This window comes from Phyllobates terribilis, unplaced genomic scaffold, assembly GCF_046119375.1.
Source record: "Phyllobates terribilis strain yellow unplaced genomic scaffold, ASM4611937v1 Scaffold_1__5_contigs__length_1240528914, whole genome shotgun sequence".
NCBI lineage: Eukaryota > Metazoa > Chordata > Amphibia > Anura > Dendrobatidae > Phyllobates > Phyllobates terribilis.
Window position 1 is genome coordinate 1,234,161,840 of NW_027362761.1, and position 24,724 is coordinate 1,234,186,563.

Here is a 24,724-nt window from a genome sequence, read left to right on the forward strand (position 1 = left end):
AGGGAGGAGTATACCACAGGACACTGAGGGTATATCAGAGCCGGAGCCGTCTGTATAGGGGGGAGTACACCACAGGACGCCGAGGGTATATCAGAGCCGGTGCAGTCTGTATAGGGGGGAGTACACCACAGGACGCTGAGGGTATATCAGAGCCGGAGCATTCTGTATAGGGAGGAGTATACCACAGGACGCTGAGGGTATATCAGAGCCGGAGCAGTCTGTATAGGGGGGAGTATACCACAGGACACTGAGGGTATATCAGAGCCGGTGCAGTCTGTATAGGGGGGAGTACACCACAGGACGCTGAGGGTATATCAGAGCCGGAGCAGTCTGTATAGGGGGGAGTACACCACAGGACGCTGAGGGTATATCAGAGCCGGAGCAGTCTGTATAGGGAGGAGTATACCACAGGACGCTGAGGGTATATCAGAGCCGGAGCAGTCTGTATAGGGGGGAGTACACCACAGGACGCTGAGGGTATATCAGAGCCGGTGCAGTCTGTATAGGGAGGAGTATACCACAGGACGCCGAGGGTATATCAGAGCCGGAGCAGTCTGTATAGGGAGGAGTATACCACAGGACACTGAGGGTATATCAGAGCCGGAGCTGTCTGTATAGGGGGGAGTACACCACAGGACGCCGAGGGTATATCAGAGCCGGTGCAGTCTGTATAGGGGGGAGTACACCACAGGACACTGAGGGTATATCAGAGCCGGTGCAGTCTGTATAGGGAGGAGTACACCACAGGACGCTGAGGGTATATCAGAGCCGGAGCAGTCTGTATAGGGAGGAGTATACCACAGGACGCTGAGGGTATATCAGAGCCGGAGCAGTCTGTATAGGGAGGAGTATACCACAGGACACTGAGGGTATATCAGAGCCGGAGCCGTCTGTATAGGGGGGAGTACACTACAGGACGCTGAGTGTATATCAGAGCCGGAGCAGTCTGTATAGGGGGGAGTACACCACAGGACACTGAGGGTATATCAGAGCCGGAGCAGTCTGTATAGGGAGGAGTATACCACAGGACGCCGAGGGTATATCAGAGCCGAAGCAGTCTGTATAGGGAGGAGTATACCACAGGACGCTGAGGGTATATCAGAGCCGGAGCCGTCTGTATAGGGAGGAGTATACCACAGGACGCTGAGGGTATATCAGAGCCGGAGCAGTCTGTATAGGGGGGAGTACACCACAGGACGCCGAGGGTATATCAGAGCCGGAGCAGTCTGTATAGGGAGGAGTATACCACAGGACGCTGAGGGTATATCAGAGCCGGTGCAGTCTGTATAGGGAGGAGTATACCACAGGACGCTGAGGGTATATCAGAGCCGGAGCAGTCTGTATAGGGAGGAGTATACCACAGGACGCTGAGGGTATATCAGAGCCGGTGCAGTCTGTATAGGGAGGAGTATACCACAGGACGCTGAGGGTATATCAGAGCCGGAGCAGTCTGTATAGGGGGGAGTACACCACAGGACGCTGAGGGTATATCAGAGCCGGAGCAGTCTGTATAGGGGGGAGTATACCACAGGACGCTGAGGGTATATCAGAGCCGGTGCAGTCTGTATAGGGAGGAGTATACCACAGGACGCTGAGGGTATATCAGAGCCGGAGCAGTCTGTATAGGGAGGAGTATACCACAGGACACTGAGGGTATATCAGAGCCGGAGCCGTCTGTATAGGGAGGAGTATACCACAGGACGCTGAGGGTATATCAGAGCCGGAGCAGTCTGTATAGGGGGGGAGTACACCACAGGACGCCGAGGGTATATCAGAGCCGGAGCAGTCTGTATAGGGGGGAGTATACCACAGGACGCTGAGGGTATATCAGAGCCGGAGCAGTCTGTATAGGGGGGAGTATACCACAGGACGCTGAGGGTATATCAGAGCCGGAGCAGTCTGTATAGGGGGGAGTACACCACAGGACGCTGAGGGTATATCAGAGCCGGAGCAGTCTGTATAGCGGGGAGTATACCACAGGACGCTGAGGGTATATCAGAGCCGGAGCAGTCTGTATAGGGGGGAGTACACCACAGGACGCTGAGGGTATATCAGAGCCGGAGCAGTCTGTATAGGGGGGAGTATACCACAGGACGCTGAGGTTATATCAGAGCCGGAGCAGTCTGTATAGGGGGGAGTATACCACAGGACGCTGAGGGTATATCAGAGCCGGAGCAGTCTGTATAGGGGGGAGTACACCACAGGACGCTGAGGGTATATCAGAGCCGGAGCAGTCTGTATAGGGGGGAGTACACCACAGGACGCTGAGGGTATATCAGAGCCGGAGCAGTCTGTATAGCGGGGAGTATACCACAGGACGCTGAGGGTATATCAGATCCGGAGCAGTCTGTATAGGGGGGAGTATACCACAGGACACTGAGGGTATATCAGAGCCGGAGCAGTCTGTATAGGGGGGAGTATACCACAGGACGCTGAGGGTATATCAGAGCCGGAGCAGTCTGTATAGGGGGGGAGTATACCACAGGACGCTGAGGGTATATCAGAGCCGGAGCAGTCTGTATAGGGGGGAGTATACCACAGGACACTGAGGGTATATCAGAGCCGGAGCAGTCTGTATAGGGAGGAGTATACCACAGGACGCCGAGTGTATATCAGAGCCGGAGCAGTCTGTATAGGGGGGAGTATACCACAGGACGCCGAGGGTATATCAGAGCCGGAGCAGTCTGTATAGGGAGGAGTATACCACAGGACGCTGAGGGTATATCAGAGCCGGAGCAGTCTGTATAGGGAGGAGTACACCACAGGACACTGAGGGTATATCAGAGCCGGAGCAGTCTGTATAGGGGGGAGTACACCACAGGACGCTGAGGGTATATCAGAGCCGGAGCAGTCTGTATAGGGGGGAGTACACCACAGGACGCTGAGGGTATATCAGAGCCGGAGCCGTCTGTATAGGGGGGAGTATACCACAGGACGCTGAGGGTATATCACAGCCGGAGCCGTCTGTATAGGGCGGAGTACACCACAGGACGCCGAGGGTATATCAGAGCCGGAGCAGTCTGTATAGGGGGGAGTATACCACAGGACGCTGAGGGTATATCAGAGCCGGAGCAGTCTGTATAGGGAGGAGTACACCACAGGACGCCGAGGGTATATCAGAGCCGGAGCAGTCTGTATAGGGAGGAGTACGCCACAGGACACTGAGGGTATATCAGAGCCGGAGCAGTCTGTATAGGGAGGAGTATACCACAGGACACTGAGGGTATATCAGAGCCGGAGCAGTCTGTATAGGGGGGAGTACACTACAGGACGCTGAGGGTATATCAGAGCCGGAGCAGTCTGTATAGGGGGGAGTATACCACAGGACGCCGAGGGTATATCAGAGCCGGAGCAGTCTCTATAGGGAGGAGTATACCACAGGACGCTGAGGGTATATCAGAGCCGGAGCAGTCTGTATAGGGAGGAGTATACCACAGGACGCTGAGGGTATATCAGAGCCGGAGCAGTCTGTATAGGGGGGAGTACACCACAGGACGCTGAGGGTATATCAGAGCCGGAGCAGTCTGTATAGGGGGGAGTATACCACAGGACGCCGAGGGTATATCAGAGCCGGAGCAGTCTGTATAGGGGGGAGTATACCACAGGACGCTGAGGGTATATCAGAGCCGGAGCAGTCTGTATAGGGGGGAGTATACCACAGGACGCTGAGGGTATATCAGAGCCGGAGCAGTCTGTATAGGGGGGAGTACACCACAGGACGCTGAGGGTATATCAGAGCCGGAGCAGTCTGTATAGGGAGGAGTATACCACAGGATGCTGAGGGTATATCAGAGCCGGAGCAGTCTGTATAGGGGGGAGTATACCACAGGACGCTGAGGGTATATCAGAGCCGGAGCAGTCTGTATAGGGAGGAGTACACCACAGGACGCTGAGGGTATATCAGAGCCGGAGCAGTCTGTATAGGGGGGAGTATACCACAGGACGCTGAGGGTATATCAGAGCCGGAGCAGTCTGTATAGGGGGGAGTATACCACAGGACGCTGAGGGTATATCAGAGCCGGAGCAGTCTGTATAGGGAGGAGTATACCACAGGACGCTGAGGGTATATCAGAGCCGGTGCAGTCTGTATAGGGGGGAGTATACCACAGGACGCCGAGGGTATATCAGAGCCGGAGCAGTCTGTATAGGGGGGAGTACACCACAGGACGCCGAGGGTATATCAGAGCCGGAGCAGTCTGTATAGGGGGGAGTACACCACAGGACGCCGAGGGTATATCAGAGCCGGAGCAGTCTGTATAGGGGGAAGTATACCACAGGACGCCGAGGGTATATCAGAGCCGGTGCAGTCTGTATAGGGAGGAGTACACCACAGGACGCCGAGGGTATATCAGAGCCGGAGCAGTCTGTATAGGGAGGAGTACACCACAGGACGCCGAGGGTATATCAGAGCCGGAGCAGTCTGTATAGGGGGGAGTACACCACAGGACGCCAAGGGTATATCAGAGCCGGAGCAGTCTGTATAGGGGGGAGTACACCACAGGACGCCGAGGGTATATCAGAGCCGGAGCAGTCTGTATAGGGGGGAGTACACCACAGGACGCCGAGGGTATATCAGAGCCGGAGCAGTCTGTATAGGGAGGAGTATACCACAGGACGCCGAGGGTATATCAGAGCCGGAGCAGTCTGTATAGGGGGGAGTATACCACAGGACGCTGAGGGTATATCAGAGCCGGAGCAGTCTGTATAGGGAGGAGTATACCACAGGACGCTGAGGGTATATCAGAGCCGGAGCAGTCTGTATAGGGAGGAGTATACCACAGGACGCTGAGGGTATATCAGAGCCGGAGCAGTCTGTATAGGGGGGAGTATACCACAGGACGCTGAGGGTATATCAGAGCCGGAGCAGTCTGTATAGGGAGGAGTACACCACAGGACGCCGAGGGTATATCAGAGCCGGAGCAGTCTGTATAGGGGGGAGTATACCACAGGACACCGAGGGTATATCAGAGCCGGAGCAGTCTGTATAGGGAGGAGTACACCACAGGACGCCGAGGGTATATCAGAGCCGGAGCAGTCTGTATAGGGAGGAGTATACCACAGGACACTGAGGGTATATCAGAGCCGGAGCAGTCTGTATAGGGAGGAGTATACCACAGGACGCTGAGGGTATATCAGAGCCGGAGCAGTCTGTATAGGGGGGAGTATACCACAGGACGCTGAGGGTATATCAGAGCCGGAGCAGTCTGTATAGGGGGGAGTATACCACAGGACGCTGAGGGTATATCAGAGCCGGAGCAGTCTGTATAGGGGGGAGTACACCACAGGACGCTGAGGGTATATCAGAGCCGGAGCAGTCTGTATAGGGGGGAGTACACCACAGGACGCCGAGGGTATATCAGAGCTGGAGCAGTCTGTATAGGGAGGAGTATACCACAGGACGCCGAGGGTATATCAGAGCCGGAGCAGTCTGTATAGGGAGGAGTATACCACAGGACGCCGAGGGTATATCAGAGCCGGAGCAGTCTGTATAGGGAGGAGTATACCACAGGACGCCGAGGGTATATCAGAGCCGGAGCAGTCTGTATAGGGGGGAGTACACCACAGGACGCCGAGGGTATATCAGAGCCGGAGCAGTCTGTATAGGGGGGGAGTACACCACAGGACGCTGAGGGTATATCAGAGCCGGAGCAGTCTGTATAGGGAGGAGTATACCACAGGACGCTGAGGGTATATCAGAGCCGGAGCAGTCTGTATAGGGGGGAGTACACCACAGGACGCTGAGGGTATATCAGAGCCGGTGCAGTCTGTATAGGGGGGAGTATACCACAGGACGCTGAGGGTCTATCAGAGCCGGTGCAGTCTGTATAGGGGGGAGTATACCACAGGACGCCGAGGGTATATCAGAGCCGGAGCAGTCTGTATAGGGAGGAGTATACCACAGGACGCTGAGGGTATATCAGAGCCGGAGCAGTCTGTATAGGGGGGGGGGAGTATACCACAGGACGCTGAGGGTATATCAGAGCCGGAGCAGTCTGTATAGGGGGGAGTACACCACAGGACACTGAGGGTATATCAGAGCCGGAGCAGTCTGTATAGGGGGGAGTACACCACAGGACACTGAGGGTATATCAGAGCCGGAGCAGTCTGTATAGGGAGCAGTACACCACAGGACACTGAGGGTATATCAGAGCCGGTGCAGTCTGTATAGGGAGGAGTATACCACAGGACACTGAGGGTATATCAGAGCCGGAGCAGTCTGTATAGGGAGGAGTATACCACAGGACGCCGAGGGTATATCAGAGCCGGAGCAGTCTGTATAGGGAGGAGTATACCACAGGACGCCGAGGGTATATCAGAGCCGGAGCAGTCTGTATAGGGAGGAGTATACCACAGGACGCTGAGGGTATATCAGAGCCGGAGCAGTCTGTATAGGGGGGAGTATACCACAGGACGCTGAGGGTATATCAGAGCCTGAGCAGTCTGTATAGGGAGGAGTACACCACAGGACGCTGAGGGTATATCAGAGCCGGAGCAGTCTGTATAGGGAGGAGTATACCACAGGACGCTGAGGGTATATCAGAGCCGGAGCCGTCTGTATAGGGAGGAGTATACCACAGGACACTGAGGGTATATCAGAGCCGGTGCAGTCTGTATAGGGAGGAGTATACCACAGGACGCTGAGGGTATATCAGAGCCGGAGCCGTCTGTATAGGGAGGAGTATACCACAGGACGCTGAGGGTATATCAGAGCCGGAGCAGTCTGTATAGGGGGGAGTACACCACAGGACGCTGAGGGTATATCAGAGCCGGTGCAGTCTGTATAGGGGGGAGTATACCACAGGACGCTGAGGGTATATCAGAGCCGGAGCAGTCTGTATAGGGAGGAGTACACCACAGGACGCTGAGGGTATATCAGAGCCGGAGCAGCCTGTATAGGGAGGAGTATACCACAGGACGCTGAGGGTATATCAGAGCCGGAGCAGTCTGTATAGGGGGGAGTATACCACAGGACACTGAGGGTATATCAGAGCCGGAGCAGTCTGTATAGGGAGGAGTACACCACAGGACACTGAGGGTATATCAGAGCCGGTGCAGTCTGTATAGGGGGGAGTATACCACAGGACGCTGAGGGTATATCAGAGCCGGAGCAGTCTGTATAGGGAGGAGTACACCACAGGACACTGAGGGTATATCAGAGCCGGTGCAGTCTGTATAGGGAGGAGTATACCACAGGACACTGAGGGTATATCAGAGCCGGAGCAGTCTGTATAGGGAGGAGTATACCACAGGACGCTGAGGGTATATCAGAGCCGGAGCCGTCTGTATAGGGAGGAGTATACCACAGGACGCTGAGGGTATATCAGAGCCGGTGCAGTCTGTATAGGGAGGAGTATACCACAGGACGCTGAGGGTATATCAGAGCCGGAGCCGTCTGTATAGGGAGGAGTATACCACAGGACGCTGAGGGTATATCAGAGCCGGAGCAGTCTGTATAGGGGGGAGTACACCACAGGACACTGAGGGTATATCAGAGCCGGTGCAGTCTGTATAGGGAGGAGTATACCACAGGACACTGAGGGTATATCAGAGCCGGAGCAGTCTGTATAGGGGGGAGTACACCACAGGACGCTGAGGGTATATCAGAGCCGTCTGTACACAGGAGTACACCACAGGACGCAGGAGCTTCGCAGCAGTTTGCAGACGTTTCGCAGAATAATGAACACGTGTGACGGAGATCACCGGCAGTTTATTACCCGTCCCAGAGCGGCATGTAATAAATATAAGTATGTACATTCATTCCCCGCAGACAGGAGGAGGGTGCGGCGGAGCCAGGCGTATATTATAATGCACGCTCAGCGTCTAGTTCATGTAGCGAGCATGCAAACTGTCTATAACGGCCTTGATGAAGTCGGTGGTGGTGGAGTAGCCTCCCATGTCTCGCGTTCGGACCTAGAAGATGAGGTGGCAGCAAACAACATAAAAGGAAAAGAATAAAAATAGCAGATGAAAAAAAACGTATGAAAGATGGAAGTGAAGCAGAAAGCAAGCGGGAAGTAATGGTACAGAGCAGTTTGATATATCGTCTGTCCAAGACCTGTACGGTGCTACCCCGTCCTCCCCGCCTCCCGCACGCCTCTACCCCGTCCTCCCCGCCTCCCGCACGGTTCTACCCCGTCCTCCCCGCCTCCCGCACACCTCTACCCCGTCCTCCCCGCCTCCCGCACGGTTCTACCCCGTCCTCCCCGCCTCCCGCACGGTTCTACCCCGTCCTCCCCGCCTCCCGCACACCTCTACCCCGTCCTCCCGCACGGTTCTACCCCGTCCTCCCCGCCTCCCGCACACCTCTACCCCGCCCTCCCCGCCTCCCGCACGGTTCTACCCCGCCCTCCCCGCCTCCCGCACGGTTCTACCCCGTCCTCCCCGCCTCCCGCACGGTTCTACCCCGTCCTCCCCGCCTCCCGCCCGGTTCTACCTCGTCCTCCCCGCCTCCCGCCCGGTTCTACCTCGTCCTCCCCGCCTCCCGCCCGGTTCTACCTCGTCCTCCCCGCCTCCCGCCCGGTTCTACCTCGTCCTCCCCGCCTCCCGCCCGGTTCTACCTCGTCCTCCCCGCCTCCCGCCCGGTTCTATCTCGTCCTCCCCGCCTCCCGCACGGTTCTACCTCGTCCTCCCCGCCTCCCGCACGGTTCTACCTCGTCCTCCCCGCCTCCCGCACGGTTCTACCTCGTCCTCCCCGCCCCCCGCACGGTTCTACCTCGTCCTCCCCGCCTCCCGCACGGTTCTACCTCGTCCTCCCCACCTCCCGCACAGTTCTACCTCGTCCTACCCGCCTCCCGCCCGGTTCTATCTCGTCCTCCCCGCCTCCCGCACGGTTCTACCTCGTCCTCCCCGCCTCCCGCACGGTTCTACCTCGTCCTCCCCGCCTCCCGCACGGTTCTACCTCGTCCTCCCCGCCCCCCGCACGGTTCTACCTCGTCCTCCCCGCCTCCCGCACGGTTCTACCTCGTCCTCCCCACCTCCCGCACAGTTCTACCTCGTCCTACCCGCCTCCCGCACGGTTCTACCTCGTCCTCCCCGCCTCCCGCACAGTTCTACCTCGTCTACCCTACCTCTGTCTCCTTTACAGTTATATGTCGTCTTCCCTGTCTAAACTATATCTTTACCCTCTATCACGTTGCCTGATTTTTGAGATACTGAGAAGATGTGTCACCACAAGTGCAAGGAGCCAACAAGAGGCACAGAGGCGAGAAGAAAGCAGGGTCAGGCGCAGAGGCGAGAAGAAAGCAGGGTCAGGAGCAGAGGCGAGAAGAAAGCAGGGTCAGGAGCAGAGGCGAGAAGAAAGCAGGGTCAGGGGCAGAGGCGAGAAGAAAGCAGGGGCAGGGGCAGAGGCGAGAAGAAAGCAGGGGCAGGGGCAGAGGCGAGAAGAAAGCAGGGGCAGGGGCAGAGGCGAGAAGAAAGCAGGGGCAGGGGCAGAGGCGAGAAGAAAGCAGGGGCAGGGGCAGAGGCGAGAAGAAAGCAGGGGCAGGGGCAGAGGCGAGAAGAAAGCAGGGGCAGGAGCAGAGGCGAGAAGAAAGCAGGGGCAGGAGCAGAGGCGAGAAGAAAGCAGGGGCAGGAGCAGAGGCGAGAAGAAAGCAGGGGCAGGAGCAGAGGCGAGAAGAAAGCAGGGGCAGGAGCAGAGGCGAGAAGAAAGCAGGGGCAGGAGCAGAGGCGAGAAGAAAGCAGGGGCAGGAGCAGAGGCGAGAAGAAAGCAGGGGCAGGAGCAGAGGCGAGAAGAAAGCAGGGGCAGGAGCAGAGGCGAGAAGAAAGCAGGGGCAGGAGCAGAGGCGAGAAGAAAGCAGGGGCAGGAGCAGAGGCGAGAAGAAAGCAGGGGCAGGAGCAGAGGCGAGAAGAAAGCAGGGGCAGGAGCAGAGGCGAGAAGAAAGCAGGGGCAGGAGCAGAGGCGAGAAGAAAGCAGGGGCAGGAGCAGTGGCGAGAAGAAAGCAGGGGCAGGAGCAGTGGCGAGAAGAAAGCAGGGGCAGGAGCAGTGGCGAGAAGAAAGCAGGGGCAGGAGCAGAGGCGTGAAGAAAGCAGGGGCAGGAGCAGAGGCGTGAAGAAAGCAGGGGCAGGAGCAGAGGCGTGAAGAAAGCAGGGGCAGGAGCAGAGGCGTGAAGAAAGCAGGGGCAGGAGCAGAGGCGTGAAGAAAGCAGGGGCAGGAGCAGAGGCGTGAAGAAAGCAGGGGCAGGAGCAGAGGCGTGAAGAAAGCAGGGGCAGGAGCAGAGGCGTGAAGAAAGCAGGGGCAGGAGCAGAGGCGTGAAGAAAGCAGGGTCAGGAGCAGAGGCGAGAAGAAAGCAGGGTCAGGAGCAGAGGCGAGAAGAAAGCAGGGTCAGGAGCAGAGGCGAGAAGAAAGCAGGGTCAGGAGCAGAGGCGAGAAGAAAGCAGGGTCAGGAGCAGAGGCGAGAAGAAAGCAGGGTCAGGAGCAGAGGCGAGAAGAAAGCAGGGGCAGGAGCAGAGGCGAGAAGAAAGCAGGGGCAGGAGCAGAGGCGAGAAGAAAGCAGGGGCAGGAGCAGAGGCGAGAAGAAAGCAGGGGCAGGAGCAGAGGCGAGAAGAAAGCAGGGGCAGGAGCAGAGGCGAGAAGAAAGCAGGGGCAGGAGCAGAGGCGAGAAGAAAGCAGGGGCAGGAGCAGAGGCGAGAAGAAAGCAGGGGCAGGAGCAGAGGCGAGAAGAAAGCAGGGGCAGGAGCAGAGGCGTGAAGAAAGCAGGGGCAGGAGCAGAGGCGTGAAGAAAGCAGGGGCAGGAGCAGAGGCGAGAAGAAAGCAGGAGCAGAGGCGAGAAGAAAGCAGGAGCAGAGGCGAGAAGAAAGCAGGGGCAGGAGCAGAGGCGAGAAGAAAGCAGGGGCAGGAGCAGAGGCGAGAAGAAAGCAGGGGCAGGAGCAGAGGCGAGAAGAAAGCAGGGGCAGGAGCAGAGGCGAGAAGAAAGCAGGGGCAGGAGCAGAGGCGAGAAGAAAGCAGGGGCAGGAGCAGAGGCGTGAAGAAAGCAGGGGCAGGAGCAGAGGCGTGAAGAAAGCAGGGGCAGGAGCAGAGGCGTGAAGAAAGCAGGGGCAGGAGCAGAGGCGTGAAGAAAGCAGGGGCAGGAGCAGAGGCGTGAAGAAAGCAGGGGCAGGAGCAGAGGCGAGAAGAAAGCAGGAGCAGAGGCGAGAAGAAAGCAGGGGCAGGAGCAGAGGCGTGAAGAAAGCAGGGGCAGGATCAGAGGCGTGAAGAAAGCAGGGGCAGGATCAGAGGCGTGAAGAAAGCAGGGGCAGGAGCAGAGGCGAGAAGAAAGCAGGAGCAGAGGCGTGAAGAAAGCAGGGGCAGGAGCAGAGGCGTGAAGAAAGCAGGGGCAGGGGCAGAGGCGTGAAGAAAGCAGGGGCAGGGGCAGAGGCGTGAAGAAAGCAGGGGCAGGGGCAGAGGAGAGAAGAAAGCAGGGGCAGGAGCAGAGGAGAGAAGAAAGCAGGGGCAGGAGCAGAGGCGAGAAGAAAGCAGGATCAGAGGCGTGAAGAAAGCAGGGGCAGGAGCAGAGGCGAGAAGAAAGCAGGATCAGAGGCGTGAAGAAAGCAGGGGCAGGAGCAGAGGCGTGAAGAAAGCAGGGGCAGGAGCAGAGGCGAGAAGAAAGCAGGGGCAGGAGCAGAGGCGTGAAGAAAGCAGGGGCAGGAGCAGAGGCGAGAAGAAAGCAGGGGCAGGAGCAGAGGCGTGAAGAAAGCAGGGGCAGGAGCAGAGGCGTGAAGAAAGCAGGGGCAGGAGCAGAGGAGAGAAGAAAGCAGGGGCAGGAGCAGAGGCGAGAAGAAAGCAGGGGCAGGAGCAGAGGAGAGAAGTGTGGATAAGAGCAGAAATGGTCTGGACATCATTGTTGAGCAGAACCAGCAAAGCACTCTGGGAAAGAAGCCCCTGCTGATGTGCGGTGCCCCGTACAGACTGTTAGTAGTTTGTGTTATACATAAGTGCAGCTCCGCCCCTATATCAGGATGATTGACCTCCATATAAGGCTGAGACGCTGACCCAAAAACAGAAGTGCATTATGGGGGCTGAGCTGTAGGGAGGAGTCGGCGCAGTGCATTATGGGGCAGAGCTGTAGGGAGGAGTCGGCGCAGTGCATTATGGGGCAGAGCTGTAGGGAGGAGTCGGCGCAGTGCATTATGGGGCAGAGCTGTAGGGAGGAGTCGGCGCAGTGCATTATGGGGCAGAGCTGTAGGGAGGAGTCGGCGCAGTGCATTATGGGGCAGAGCTGTAGGGAGGAGTCGGCGCAGTGCATTATGGGGCAGAGCTGTAGGGAGGAGTCGGCGCAGTGCATTATGGGGCAGAGCTGTAGGGAGGAGTCGGCGCAGTGCATTATGGGGCAGAGCTGTAGGGAGGAGTCGGCGCAGTGCATTATGGGGCAGAGCTGTAGGGAGGAGTCGGCGCAGTGCATTATGGGGCAGAGCTGTAGGGAGGAGTCGGCGCAGTGCATTATGGGGCAGAGCTGTAGGGAGGAGTCGGCGCAGTGCATTATGGGGCAGAGCTGTAGGGAGGAGTCGGCGCAGTGCATTATGGGGCAGAGCTGTAGGGAGGAGTCGGCGCAGTGCATTATGGGGCAGAGCTGTAGGGAGGAGTCGGCGCAGTGCATTATGGGGCAGAGCTGTAGGGAGGAGTCGGCGCAGTGCATTATGGGGCAGAGCTGTAGGGAGGAGTCGGCGCAGTGCATTATGGGGCAGAGCTGTAGGGAGGAGTCGGCGCAGTGCATTATGGGGCAGAGCTGTAGGGAGGAGTCGGCGCAGTGCATTATGGGGCAGAGCTGTAGGGAGGAGTCGGCGCAGTGCATTATGGGGCAGAGCTGTAGGGAGGAGTCGGCGTAGTGCATTATGGGGCAGAGCTGTAGGGAGGAGTCGGTGCAGTGCATTATGGGGCCGAGCTGTAGGGAGGAGTCGGTGCAGTGCATTATGGGGCCGAGCTGTAGGGAGGAGTCGGTGCAGTGCATTATGGGGCCGAGCTGTAGGGAGGAGTCGGTGCAGTGCATTATGGGGCCGAGTTGTAGGGAGGAGTCGATGCAGTGCATTATGGGGCCGAGCTGTAGGGAGGAGTCGATGCAGTGCATTATGGGGCCGAGTTGTAGGGAGGAGTCGATGCAGTGCATTATGGGGCAGAGCTGTAGGGAGGAGTCGGCGCAGTGCATTATGGGGCTGAGCTGTAGGGAGGAGTCGACGCAGTGCATTATGGGGCAGAGCTGTAGGGAGGAGTCAGTGCAGTGCATTATGGGGCCGAGCTGTAGGGAGGAGTCGATGCAGTGCATTATGGGGCCGAGTTGTAGGGAGGAGTCGATGCAGTGCATTATGGGGCCGAGTTGTAGGGAGGAGTCGATGCAGTGCATTATGGGGCCGAGTTGTAGGGAGGAGTCGATGCAGTGCATTATGGGGCCGAGTTGTAGGGAGGAGTCGATGCAGTGCATTATGGGGCCGAGTTGTAGGGAGGAGTCGGTGCAGTGCATTATGGGGCCGAGCTGTAGGGAGGAGTCGGTGCAGTGCATTATGGGGCCGAGCTGTAGGGAGGAGTCGGTGCAGTGCATTATGGAGCTGAGCTGTAGGGAGGAGTCGGTGCAGTGCATTATGGGGCTGAGCTGTAGGGAGGAGTCGGTGCAGTGCATTATGGGGCTGAGCTGTAGGGAGGAGTCGGTGCAGTGCATTATGGGGCTGAGCTGTAGGGAGGAGTCAATGCAGTGCATTATGGGGCTGAGCTGTAGGGAGGAGTCGGTGCAGTGCATTATGGGGTAGATGTAGAAAGGCAGTACTCCGCGTTATATGGAGTCAGGTGGGGTTACGCCGCACGCGCAGCCTCGCTCCTCACCTTTCCCTGCTTTATCACCTTCTTCACGGCGTCGGCGATCAGATGGGAGTGATGCTCGAGGCTGGAAGAGAAGAGACGTGACAGCGAGGACCCGTCCGGGCCTGTGAGGGTCGACAGCCCCCGGCACGCAGAGGTCACTTACTTGAGGTGGCGCAGCATGTTGGTGGCGGTCAGCAGCATGGCGGTCGGGTTGGCAATGTTTCTGCCTACAGCCTGGGCAAAAGGGTGACGAGCGCCCTGCAAGAAGCAGCAGATGGTGGGGGGTCAGTAAAGACGAGGTCACAGGACATCAGGATGGAGCGAGACCTCAGACTTACTGTCTCAAACACGGCGTGCTCCGCACTGTAACTCTCCCCCGGGACCACGCCGGCTCCACCGACCAGCCCCGCCGCCAGGTTGTCAATGATGTTACCATACAAGTTCGGCATCACCAGAACATCAAACTGGTAAGGGTTCTGCACCAGCTGCGGAAAAAAGAGGCAGTGAGTGACTGGCCAAGCCCCGCCGAGCCCACCGCACACGGGAGGCCGAGCCCACCGCACACGGGAGGCCGAGCCCACCGCACACGGGAGGCCGAGCCCACCGCACACGGGAGGCCGAGCCCACCGCACACGGGAGGCCGAGCCCACCGCACACGGGAGGCCGAGCCCACCGCACACGGGAGGCCGAGCCCACCGCACACGGGAGGCCGAGCCCCTCCCGCCCACTCTCTATCCCGATTGAATTCTCACTCCACTTGGCAACACATAGGCTTCTCTCAGTCCAACAACAAGGAGGCATGTGTGGAGGGCTGGTGGGCTGTGTGGTGGGCTGATGGTCCCCCGGTTACATCCTCACCTGCATGCAACAGTTGTCAATGATCATTGTCTCAAACTGGATCCTGGGATATAATTCTGCCACCTCCTTACAGCACTGAAGGAACAGGCCGTCCCCCAACTTCCTGCAGGATGGCAGATAGGCAAGGGTTAAAAGGCACATACTTTTCGCGTGCCCTCTACAGACGGAGCATACGCACATCTACGGCTCGCGTGCCCTCTACAGACGGAGCATACGCACATCTACGGCTCGCGTGCCCTCTACAGACGGAGCATACGCACATCTACGGCTCGCGTGCCCTCTACAGACGGAGCATACGCACATCTACGGCTCGCGTGCCCTCTACAGACGGAGCATACGCACATCTACGGCTCGCGTGCCCTCTACAGACGGAGCATACGCACATCTACGGCTCGCGTGCCCTCTACAGACGGAGCATACGCACATCTACGGCTCGCGTGCCCTCTACAGACGGAGCATACGCACATCTACGGCTCGCGTGCCCTCTACAGACGGAGCATACGCACATCTACGGCTCGCGTGCCCTCTACAGACGGAGCATACGCACATCTACGGCTCGCGTGCCCTCTACAGACGGAGCATACGCACATCTACGGCTCGCGTGCCCTCTACAGACGGAGCATACGCACATCTACGGCTCGCGTGCCCTCTACAGACGGAGCATACGCACATCTACGGCTCGCGTGCCCTCTACAGACGGAGCATACGCACATCTACGGCTCGCGTGCCCTCTACAGACGGAGCATACGCACATCTACGGCTCGCGTGCCCTCTACAGACGGAGCATACGCACATCTACGGCTCGCGTGCCCTCTACAGACGGAGCATACGCACATCTACGGCTCGCGTGCCCTCTACAGACGGAGCATACGCACATCTACGGCTCGCGTGCCCTCTACAGACGGAGCATACGCACATCTACGGCTCGCGTGCCCTCTACAGACGGAGCATACGCACATCTACGGCTCGCGTGCCCTCTACAGACGGAGCATACGCACATCTACGGCTCGCGTGCCCTCTACAGACGGAGCATACGCACATCTACGGCTCGCGTGCCCTCTACAGACGGAGCATACGCACATCTACGGCTCGCGTGCCCTCTACAGACGGAGCATACGCACATCTACGGCTCGCGTGCCCTCTACAGACGGAGCATACGCACATCTACGGCTCGCGTGCCCTCTACAGACGGAGCATACGCACATCTACGGCTCGCGTGCCCTCTACAGACGGAGCATACGCACATCTACGGCTCGCGTGCCCTCTACAGACGGAGCATACGCACATCTACGGCTCGCGTGCCCTCTACAGACGGAGCATACGCACATCTACGGCTCGCGTGCCCTCTACAGACGGAGCATACGCACATCTACGGCTCGCGTGCCCTCTACAGACGGAGCATACGCACATCTACGGCTCGCGTGCCCTCTACAGACGGAGCATACGCACATCTACGGCTCGCGTGCCCTCTACAGACGGAGCATGCGCACATCTACGGCTCGCGTGCCCTCTACAGACGGAGCATACGCACATCTACGGCTCGCGTGCCCTCTACAGACGGAGCATGCGCACATCTACGGCTCGCGTGCCCTCTACAGACGGAGCATGCGCACATCTACGGCTCGCGTGCTCTCTACAGACGGAGCATGCGCACATCTACGGCTCGCGTGCTCTCTACAGACGGAGCATGCGCACATCTACGGCTCGCGTGCTCTCTACAGACGGAGCATGCGCACATCTACGGCTCGCGTGCTCTCTACAGACGGAGCATGCGCACATCTACGGCTCGCGTGCTCTCTACAGGCGGCACATACGCACATCTACGGCTCGCGTGCTCTGTATAGACTGCACATACGCACATCTACGGCTCGCGTGCTCTGTATAGACTGCACATCTACGGCTCGCGTGCTCTCTACAGGCGGCACATACGCACATCTACGGCTCGCGTGCTCTCTACAGGCGGAGCATACGCACATCTACGGCTCGCGTGCTCTCTACAGACGGAGCATACGCACATCTACGGCTCGCGTGCTCTCTACAGACGGAGCATACGCACATCTACGGCTCGCGTGCTCTCTACAGACGGAGCATACGCACATCTACGGCTCGCGTGCTCTCTACAGACGGAGCATGCGCACATCTACGGCTCGCGTGCTCTCTACAGGCGGCACATACACACATCTACGGCTCGCGTGCTCTGTATAGACTGCACATACGCACATCTACGGCTCGCGTGCTCTGTATAGACTGCACATCTACGGCTCGCGTGCTCTCTACAGGCGGCGCATACGCACATCTACGGCTCGCGTGCTCTCTACAGATGGAGCATACGCACATCTACGGCTCGCGTGCTCTCTACAGATGGAGCATACGCACATCTACGGCTCGCGTGCTCTCCACAGACGGAGCATACGCACATCTACGGCTCGCGTGCTCTCCACAGACGGAGCATACGCACATCTACGGCTCGCGTGCTCTCCACAGACGGAGCATACGCACATCTACGGCTCGCGTGCTCTGTATAGACTGCACATACGCACATCTACGGCTCGCGTGCTCTGTATAGACTGCACATCTACGGCTCGCGTGCTCTCTACAGGCGGCGCATACGCACATCTACGGCTCGCGTGCTCTCTACAGACGGAGCATACGCACATCTACGGCTCGCGTGCTCTCTATAGACAACACATACGCACATCTACGGATCGTGTGCTCTGTATAGACGGAGCATACGCACATCTACGGCTCGCGTGCTCTGTATAGACAACACATACGCACATCTACGGCTCGCGTGCTCTCTACAGACGGCACATACGCACATCTACCGCTTGCGTGCTCTGTATAGACGGAGCATACGCACATCTACGGCTCGCGTGCTCTCTACAGACGGCGCATACGCACATCTACGGCTCGCGTGCTCTCTATAGACAACACATACGCACATCTACGGATCGCGTGCTCTGTATAGACGGAGCATACGCACATCTACGGATCGCGTGCTCTGTATAGACGGAGCATACGCACATCTACGGCTCGCGTGCTCTGTATAGACGGAGCATACGCACATCTACGGCTCGCGTGCTCTCTACAGACGGCACATACGCACATCTACGGCTCGCGTGCTCTCTACAGACGGCACATACGCACATCTACGGCTCGCGTGCTCTGTATAGACGGAGCATACGCACATCTACGGCTCGCGTGCTCTCTACAGACGGCGCATACGCACATCTACGGCTCGCGTCTGCTTCCATTAGAGCTGAGAAGATCCATGTGAAGCAACTCAGTATAATTCCCGGAGATTTGCAGGTTCTGGTAAATTTGAACAACTTTAGATCTGATCGGATCGCAAAATGAAAAAAAAATGGAATACCCGGGGGTCATCTCACAGACTGCTGAACAGCGGGCTAATGACGAGACGCAGCCGTGCCCATAATGCCCTGCAGCACTTGTATCATGCTTTAGTGCAGTCCGTCAGGGGGACTATCACACCCAGGAGAAGAGAGAAATGAGGCGGCCAGGTGGTGATATTTTAGGATCTTACACTGCAAGGACAAGGTCAGAGCACCTGAGACCAGAGCCTGGTACTAATGTACCAAGAATGATCCCGGGGGTCGTCTGACCCCCATTACTCGACACCCGCTGTGTCTTCCCTGCCAGATGTTGGGAGTTCTTCCAAGGATCACTCCTATTTCTCACTGGCGTCCCCGGATTTGTTCCTTCACCGGTGTTACAGACTTTGGGGGGCCGTGTGAACGTTCAGTGGAATATTCTGCAAGTCACAGTAACGTTTGATGACTGACCGCTCTGCCGTGCCAGCGCGCTCCACCACTATCACTAAGACCGAGCTTGTATTACAGAGCTGAGCTCTGGCTCATCTGTGGACCCCGCAGACGCCCCCTGGCCCCACTTACATGATATTGGCTTTGTGCACGGCGGTGACCTTGGAACGACCTTTCTTTGTGGCATAATCAAAGGCGAACTTGGCGATCCTGTTGGAGTTCTCGCGGGTGATGATCTTCAGACACTCAATGACGCCACTGACGCTCTGCGGGGAGTGATGGGGGTCAGCGCTCTGCCACCCCCCCCGTGGCTCAGCCCCCGGTGCCCTCGTCACCCACCTCATGCTCCAGTGAGCTGTACTCGCCCTCCGTCTGCTCCCGGATGATCACCAGGTCCAGGTTGTTGTGCCGCGTCTTGTATCCAGGCAGACTGCTCACATTAACCACATTGGCGAACAGATCCAGCTTCCTCCTGAGATTGGGGGGACATAAAGTAACTGCGCCCCTATAGGATGACCCCACCCTGGAGCAGGGACGTCCAGCGTGATCACTCGCTGCATACCCCACTGCTGCCAGGCGCCACCTAGTGACACCGGACCCTTCACTGCACGCAGCTCCCCCCCACCCCGGCCAGACGTACCTGAGCCTCATCTCGTATGAGGCCAGCTCCCCTTTATACTCCATGGGGGTGTGGATCTTCCCTGTAGAGGGGAAATAACGGGCATTAAAGAGGCCAGAATAGACCTGGAGGGGGCAGCACAGAGCCAACAATCCCCCCCCAGCGCACATCTACCACCCCTGGCATTCACTTCTGGATGATCCCAACCGCAGACCTTCTCATTACCTTTAATGGCGACCTTGTTTGCCCGCATGGAGGCCAGAACCTCGTCCAGCTTCTCCGGAGACGCCATGTTCTGCACCTCGCTCAGGTGATACTCATCAAACTCCACCGGGACGTCCGCCGCCTGAAGGACACAGACAGGAGGTGGGCCGGGAGCAAAGCCGGAGGGGGGAGGAGAACCAGGGGGGGGGCACAAGAGAGGCAGCGGGGGCGGCTGAGGGGGGGAGAAGAACCAGGCGGAGGGCTCAAGAGAGCCAGCGGGGGCAGCCGGGGGGAGAAGAACCAGGCGGGGGGCACAAGAGAGCCAGCGGGGGCGGCCGGGGGGAGAAGAACCAGGCGGGGGGCACAAGAGAGCCAGCGGGGGCGGCCGGGGGGAGAAGAACCAGGCGGGGGGCTCAAGAGAGCCAGCAGGGGCGAGAAGAACCAGGCGGGGGGCACAAGAGAGGCAGCGGGGGCGGCTGGGGGGAAAAGAACCAGGAGTGGGGCTCAAGAGAGCCAGCGGGGGCGGCAGGGGGGAGAAGAACCAGGCGGGGGGCACAACAGAGGCAGCGGGGGCGGCCGTGGGGAGAAGATCCAGGCGGGGGGCTCAAGAGAACCAGCAGGGGCGGCTGGGGGGAGAAGAACCAGGCGGGGGGCTCAAGAGAACCAGCGGGGGCAGCTGGGGGGAGAAGAACCAGGCGGGGGGCACAAGAGAGGCAGCGCGGGCACAAGAGAGGAGGCAGCGGGGGCGGCTGGGGGAAGAAGAACCAGGCGGGGGGCACAAGAGAGACAGTGGGGGCAGCGGAGCGCACAGCCAGGGAAATGGAGCGAGTGCAGAGCTGGGGTCGGGCGGACGCTCACCTTGAACACTTCCTTCACCGAGTGCATGAGTTCTGGTCCCACTCCATCTCCTGGGATCATAGTGACGTGGAACGCACCCTCCGACTTCACTGCCTCCCCCTGTAGAAAACAGTCATGTGACTACAGGCCCCGCCCACCCGTGTATAAGCCAGTCCTGGGACTACAGGCCCCGCCCACCCGTGTATAAGCCAATCCTGGGACTACAGGCCCCGCCCACCCGTGTATAAGCCAATCCTGGGACTACAGGCCCCGCCCACCCGTGTATAAGCCAGTCCTGGGACTACAGGCCCCGCCCACCCGTGTATAAGCCAGTCCTGGGACTACAGGCCCCGCCCACCCGTGTATAAGCCAGTCCTGGGACTACAGGCCCCGCCCACCCGTGTATAAGCCAGTCCTGGGACTACAGGCCCCGCCCACCCGTGTATAAGCCAGTCCTGGGACTACAGGCCCCGCCCACCCATGTATAAGCCAGTCCTGGGACTACAGGCCCCGCCCACCCGTGTATAAGCCAGTCCTGGGACTACAGGCCCCACCCACCCGTGTATAAGCCAGTCCTGGGACTACAGGCCCCGCCCACCCGTGTATAAGCCAGTCCTGGGACTACAGGCCCCGCCCACCCGTGTATAAGCCAGTCCTGGGACTACAGGCCCCGCCCACCCGTGTATAAGCCAGTCCTGGGCCTACAAGCCCCGCCCCTCTCCCGTGACGTGGTGGTGTCTGTGGCTCCTCCTCACCTGGCTGTGCACCGCCTGCAGCACGGGGGACGCAGAGGACACGGATCTGACGAGCGGAGCTCTGCCCCGGGGGAAGCATCTCTGGAAGGACAAGACTCCGCTGTTACCCCGCACACAACGCCCGCCCTCCCGCAGCCTCCTCCATACCTGTCCTGCCTGTGCCACCAGCCTGAGCGCCGCCATGGTGACAGCTGCCGTGCCCCGGAAGTGAACGCCGACACCACTTCCTGTCATGTGACGTACGTCTCCCGACCCCTCCTGTACGTCCTAACGTGGCCCCGCCTCCTGTACGTGTGCTCGTGGCCCCGCCTCCTGTACGTCTATACGTGGCCCCGCCTCCTGCGTGTGTATACGTTGGCCCTCCTCCTGTACGTCTATACGTGGCCCCGCCTCCTGCGTGTGTATACGTTGGCCCTCCTCCTGTACGTCTATACGTGGCCCCGCCTCCTGCGTGTGTATACGTTGGCCCTCCTCCTGTACGTCTATACGTGGCCCCGCCTCCTGTGTGTGTATACGTTGGCCCTCCTCCTGTACGTCTATACGTGGCCCCGCCTCCTGTGTGTGTATACGTTGGCCCTCCTCCTGTACGTCTATACGTGGCCCCGCCTCCTGTGTGTATAAGTTGGCCCTCCTCCTGTACGTCTATACGTGGCCCCGCCTCCTGTGTGTATAAGTTGGCCCTCCTCCTGTACGTCTATACGTGGCCCCGCCTCCTGTGTGTATACGTTGGCCCTCCTCCTGTACGTCTATACGTGGCCCCGCCTCCTGTGTGTATAAGTTGGCCCTCCTCCTGTACGTCTATACGTGGCCCCGCCTCCTGTGTGTATAAGTTGGCCCTCCTCCTGTACGTCTATACGTGGCCCCGCCTCCTGTGTGTATACGTTGGCCCTCCTCCTGTACGTCTATACGTGGCCCCGCCTCCTGTGTGTATACGTTGGCCCTCCTCCTGTACGTCTATACGTGGCCCCGCCTCCTGTGTGTATAAGTTGGCCCTCCTCCTGTACGTCTATACGTGGCCCCGCCTCCTGTGTGTATAAGTTGGCCCTCCTCCTGTACGTCTATACGTGGCCCCGCCTCCTGTGTGTGTATACGTTGGCCCTCCTCCTGTACGTCTATACGTGGCCCCGCCTCCTGTGTGTGTATACGTTGGCCCTCCTCCTGTACGTCTATACGTGGCCCCGCCACCTGTGTGTGTATACGTTGGCCCTCCTCCTGTACGTCTATACGTGGCCCCGCCTCCTGTGTGTATAAGTTGGCCCTCCTCCTGTACGTCTATACGTGGCCCCGCCTCCTGTGTGTATAAGTTGGCCCTCCTCCTGTACGTCTATACGTGGCCCCGCCTCCTGTGTGTATACGTTGGCCCTCCTCCTGTACGTCTATACGTGGCCCCGCCTCCTGTGTGTATAAGTTGGCCCTCCTCCTGTACGTCTATACGTGGCCCCGCCTCCTGTGTGTATAAGTTGGCCCTCCTCCTGTACGTCTATACGTGGCCCCGCCTCCTGTGTGTATAAGTTGGCCCTCCTCCTGTACGTCTATACGTGGCCCCGCCTCCTGTGTGTGTATACGTTGGCCCTCCTCCTGTACGTCTATACGTGGCCCCGCCTCCTGTGTGTATAAGTTGGCCCTCCTCCTGTACGTCTATACGTGGCCCCGCCTCCTGCGTGTGTATACGTTGGCCCTCCTCCTGTACGTCTATACGTGGCCCCGCCTCCTGCGTGTGTATACGTTGGCCCTCCTCCTGTACGTCTATACGTGGCCCCGCCTCCTGTGTGTATACGTTGGCCCTCCTCCTGTACGTCTATACGTGGCCCCGCCTCCTGTGTGTATAAGTTGGCCCTCCTCCTGTACGTCTATACGTGGCCCCGCCTCCTGTGTGTATAAGTTGGCCCTCCTCCTGTACGTCTATACGTGGCCCCGCCTCCTGTGTGTGTATACGTTGGCCCTCCTCCTGTACGTCTATACGTGGCCCCGCCTCCTGTGTGTGTATACGTTGGCCCTCCTCCTGTACGTCTATACGTGGCCCCGCCACCTGTGTGTGTATACGTTGGCCCTCCTCCTGTACGTCTATACGTGGCCCCGCCTCCTGTGTGTGTATACGTTGGCCCTCCTCCTGTACGTCTATACGTGGCCCCGCCTCCTGTGTGTATAAGTTGGCCCTCCTCCTGTACGTCTATACGTGGCCCCGCCTCCTGTACGTGTGCTCGTGGCCCCGCCTCCTGTACGTCTATACGTGGCCCCGCCTCCTGCGTGTGTATACGTTGGCCCTCCTCCTGTACGTCTATACGTGGCCCCGCCTCCTGTCCGTCTGTACGCCGCCGCTGCTCTCCTCTGTGCTCCTCCCGCACTGTACACACCTCTATAAGGCGGAGCTTAGAGGGCAGCTCCAGAGGAGAGCCCCGCCCCCTGGTCAGAGAGCAGCCATTGTTATTAACCCCTTAGTGGCCGGGCCTCATGTTACACGTCTGACCGATGTCAGGTAATAGATGACCGTCCCATCCGTCACCTCTACGGCAGCGGCGCTTGGTCTTTAGATGTTTGTACACACAGGCCTCAGCTGGAGCCTCCACCCCTGGGCCTCAGCTGGAGCCTCCACCCCTGGGCCTCAGCTAGAGCCTCCACCCCTGGGCCTCAGCTGGAGCCTCCACCCCTGGGCCTCAGCTAGAGCCTGCACCCCTGGGCCTCAGCTAGAGCCTCCACCCCTGGGCCTCAGCTAGAGCCTCCACCCCTGGGCCTCAGCTAGAGCCTCCACCCCTGGGCCTCTGGCGGAGCCCCCACCCCTGGGCCTCAGCTAGAGCCCCCACCCCTGGGCCTCAGCTAGAGCCCCCACCCCTGGGCCTCAGCTAGAGCCCCCACCCCTGGGCCTCAGGCGGAGCCCCCACCCCTGGGCCTCAGGCGAAGCCTCCACCCCTGGGCCTCAGGCGGAGCCTCCACCCCTGGGCCTCAGGCGGAGCCCCCACCCCTGGGCCTCTGGTGGAGCCTCCACCCCTGGGCCTCTGGTGGAGCCTCCACCCCTGGGCCTCTGGCGGAGCCTCCACCCCCTGGGCCTCTGGCGGAGCCTCCACCCCCTGGGCCTCTGGCGGAGCCTCCACCCCCTGGGCCTCTGGCGGAGCCTCCACCCCCTGGGCCTCTGGCGGAGCCTCCACCCCCTGGGCCTCAGGCGGAGCCTCCACCCCTGGGCCTCAGGAGGTTTCCTTCCATCAGGCTTGTGCCTTCCCGTACAGGCGCAGACTTGTGTCCCATTAGGGGGGTCCTGGTAACGTGGTTTGTTACTTCATGGGGTAATAACTCTAGAGCGTCAGCTGATTCCTCCGACTCTGACATTGGTTCGTGACACATTGTACTTTCTTACTGGTAAAATTTGTTCAACATTTTTTTCGTTTATTTGTAGAAATACTGGATTTTTGGCCAACATATCGTAATTTTCAAACTTTTAATGTTTATGCCCTTAAAGAGGTTGTTCACTACTAGGACGACGCCTTCTTGGCTGTTCCAGCGGTGTCGGCACTCACGGTCTCTGGGGCCCTCCTGCTGCTGCTATGACATGTGACTCCCGGCACCCATTCAGCGCTCGCGTCACTGGCCCCGCCTTCAGACAAATTGGACATGAAGAGGAAGACCGGGCTGCAGCTGATCTCTGACTTCCTCTTCATGTTCAATCTGTCTGAAGGCGGAGACAGTGATGTCAGCGCTGAGTGGGCGCCAGTGACCACGTGTCATTCCACCGCACCAGAGCCCCGGGAATGCGAGTGCAGACACCACTGGATCGGCGCCAGCACCGGAGGACAGTTTAGGTTCTTTTATTTTACCAAGTGTGGAGTATGACAAGGAGCTGTCCAAGTAGTGGTTAACTTCTTTAAACCAGAGAGTTATCTCACACAGATAGGTAATAAATAACTTTTGCCAC

At 59.0% G+C, this 24,724-nt stretch overlaps 1 protein-coding gene across 3 annotated transcripts in view; it reads right to left on the reverse strand.

Annotated features, from left to right (window-relative positions):
- Positions 1 to 21,124, reverse strand: part of IDH3B (isocitrate dehydrogenase (NAD(+)) 3 non-catalytic subunit beta) — a 68,060-nt gene extending 46,936 nt beyond the window's left edge. Inside the window, exons 1-12 of one of the 3 annotated variants that reach the window (XM_073650368.1) lie at positions 20,968 to 21,124; positions 20,821 to 20,901; positions 20,087 to 20,185; positions 19,250 to 19,370; positions 19,046 to 19,106; positions 18,745 to 18,877; positions 18,538 to 18,671; positions 14,624 to 14,726; positions 14,104 to 14,250; positions 13,929 to 14,023; positions 13,787 to 13,847; positions 7,689 to 7,911 (exon numbers count right to left, since the gene is read on the reverse strand). In XM_073650368.1, coding sequence (XP_073506469.1) covers positions 7,822 to 7,911; positions 13,787 to 13,847; positions 13,929 to 14,023; positions 14,104 to 14,250; positions 14,624 to 14,726; positions 18,538 to 18,671; positions 18,745 to 18,877; positions 19,046 to 19,106; positions 19,250 to 19,370; positions 20,087 to 20,185; positions 20,821 to 20,901; positions 20,968 to 21,054 — 1,212 coding nt within the window. In that variant the 5' untranslated portion in view covers positions 21,055 to 21,124 and the 3' untranslated portion in view covers positions 7,689 to 7,821. Of the gene's footprint in view, positions 1 to 7,688; positions 7,912 to 13,786; positions 13,848 to 13,928; positions 14,024 to 14,103; positions 14,251 to 14,623; positions 14,727 to 18,537; positions 18,672 to 18,744; positions 18,878 to 19,045; positions 19,107 to 19,249; positions 19,371 to 20,086; positions 20,186 to 20,820; positions 20,902 to 20,967 lie in introns of those variants that run through there. The other 2 variants (XM_073650375.1, XM_073650383.1) reach the window with 2 other exon arrangements.
- Between the last annotated feature and the right edge of the window lie 3,600 nt (positions 21,125 to 24,724).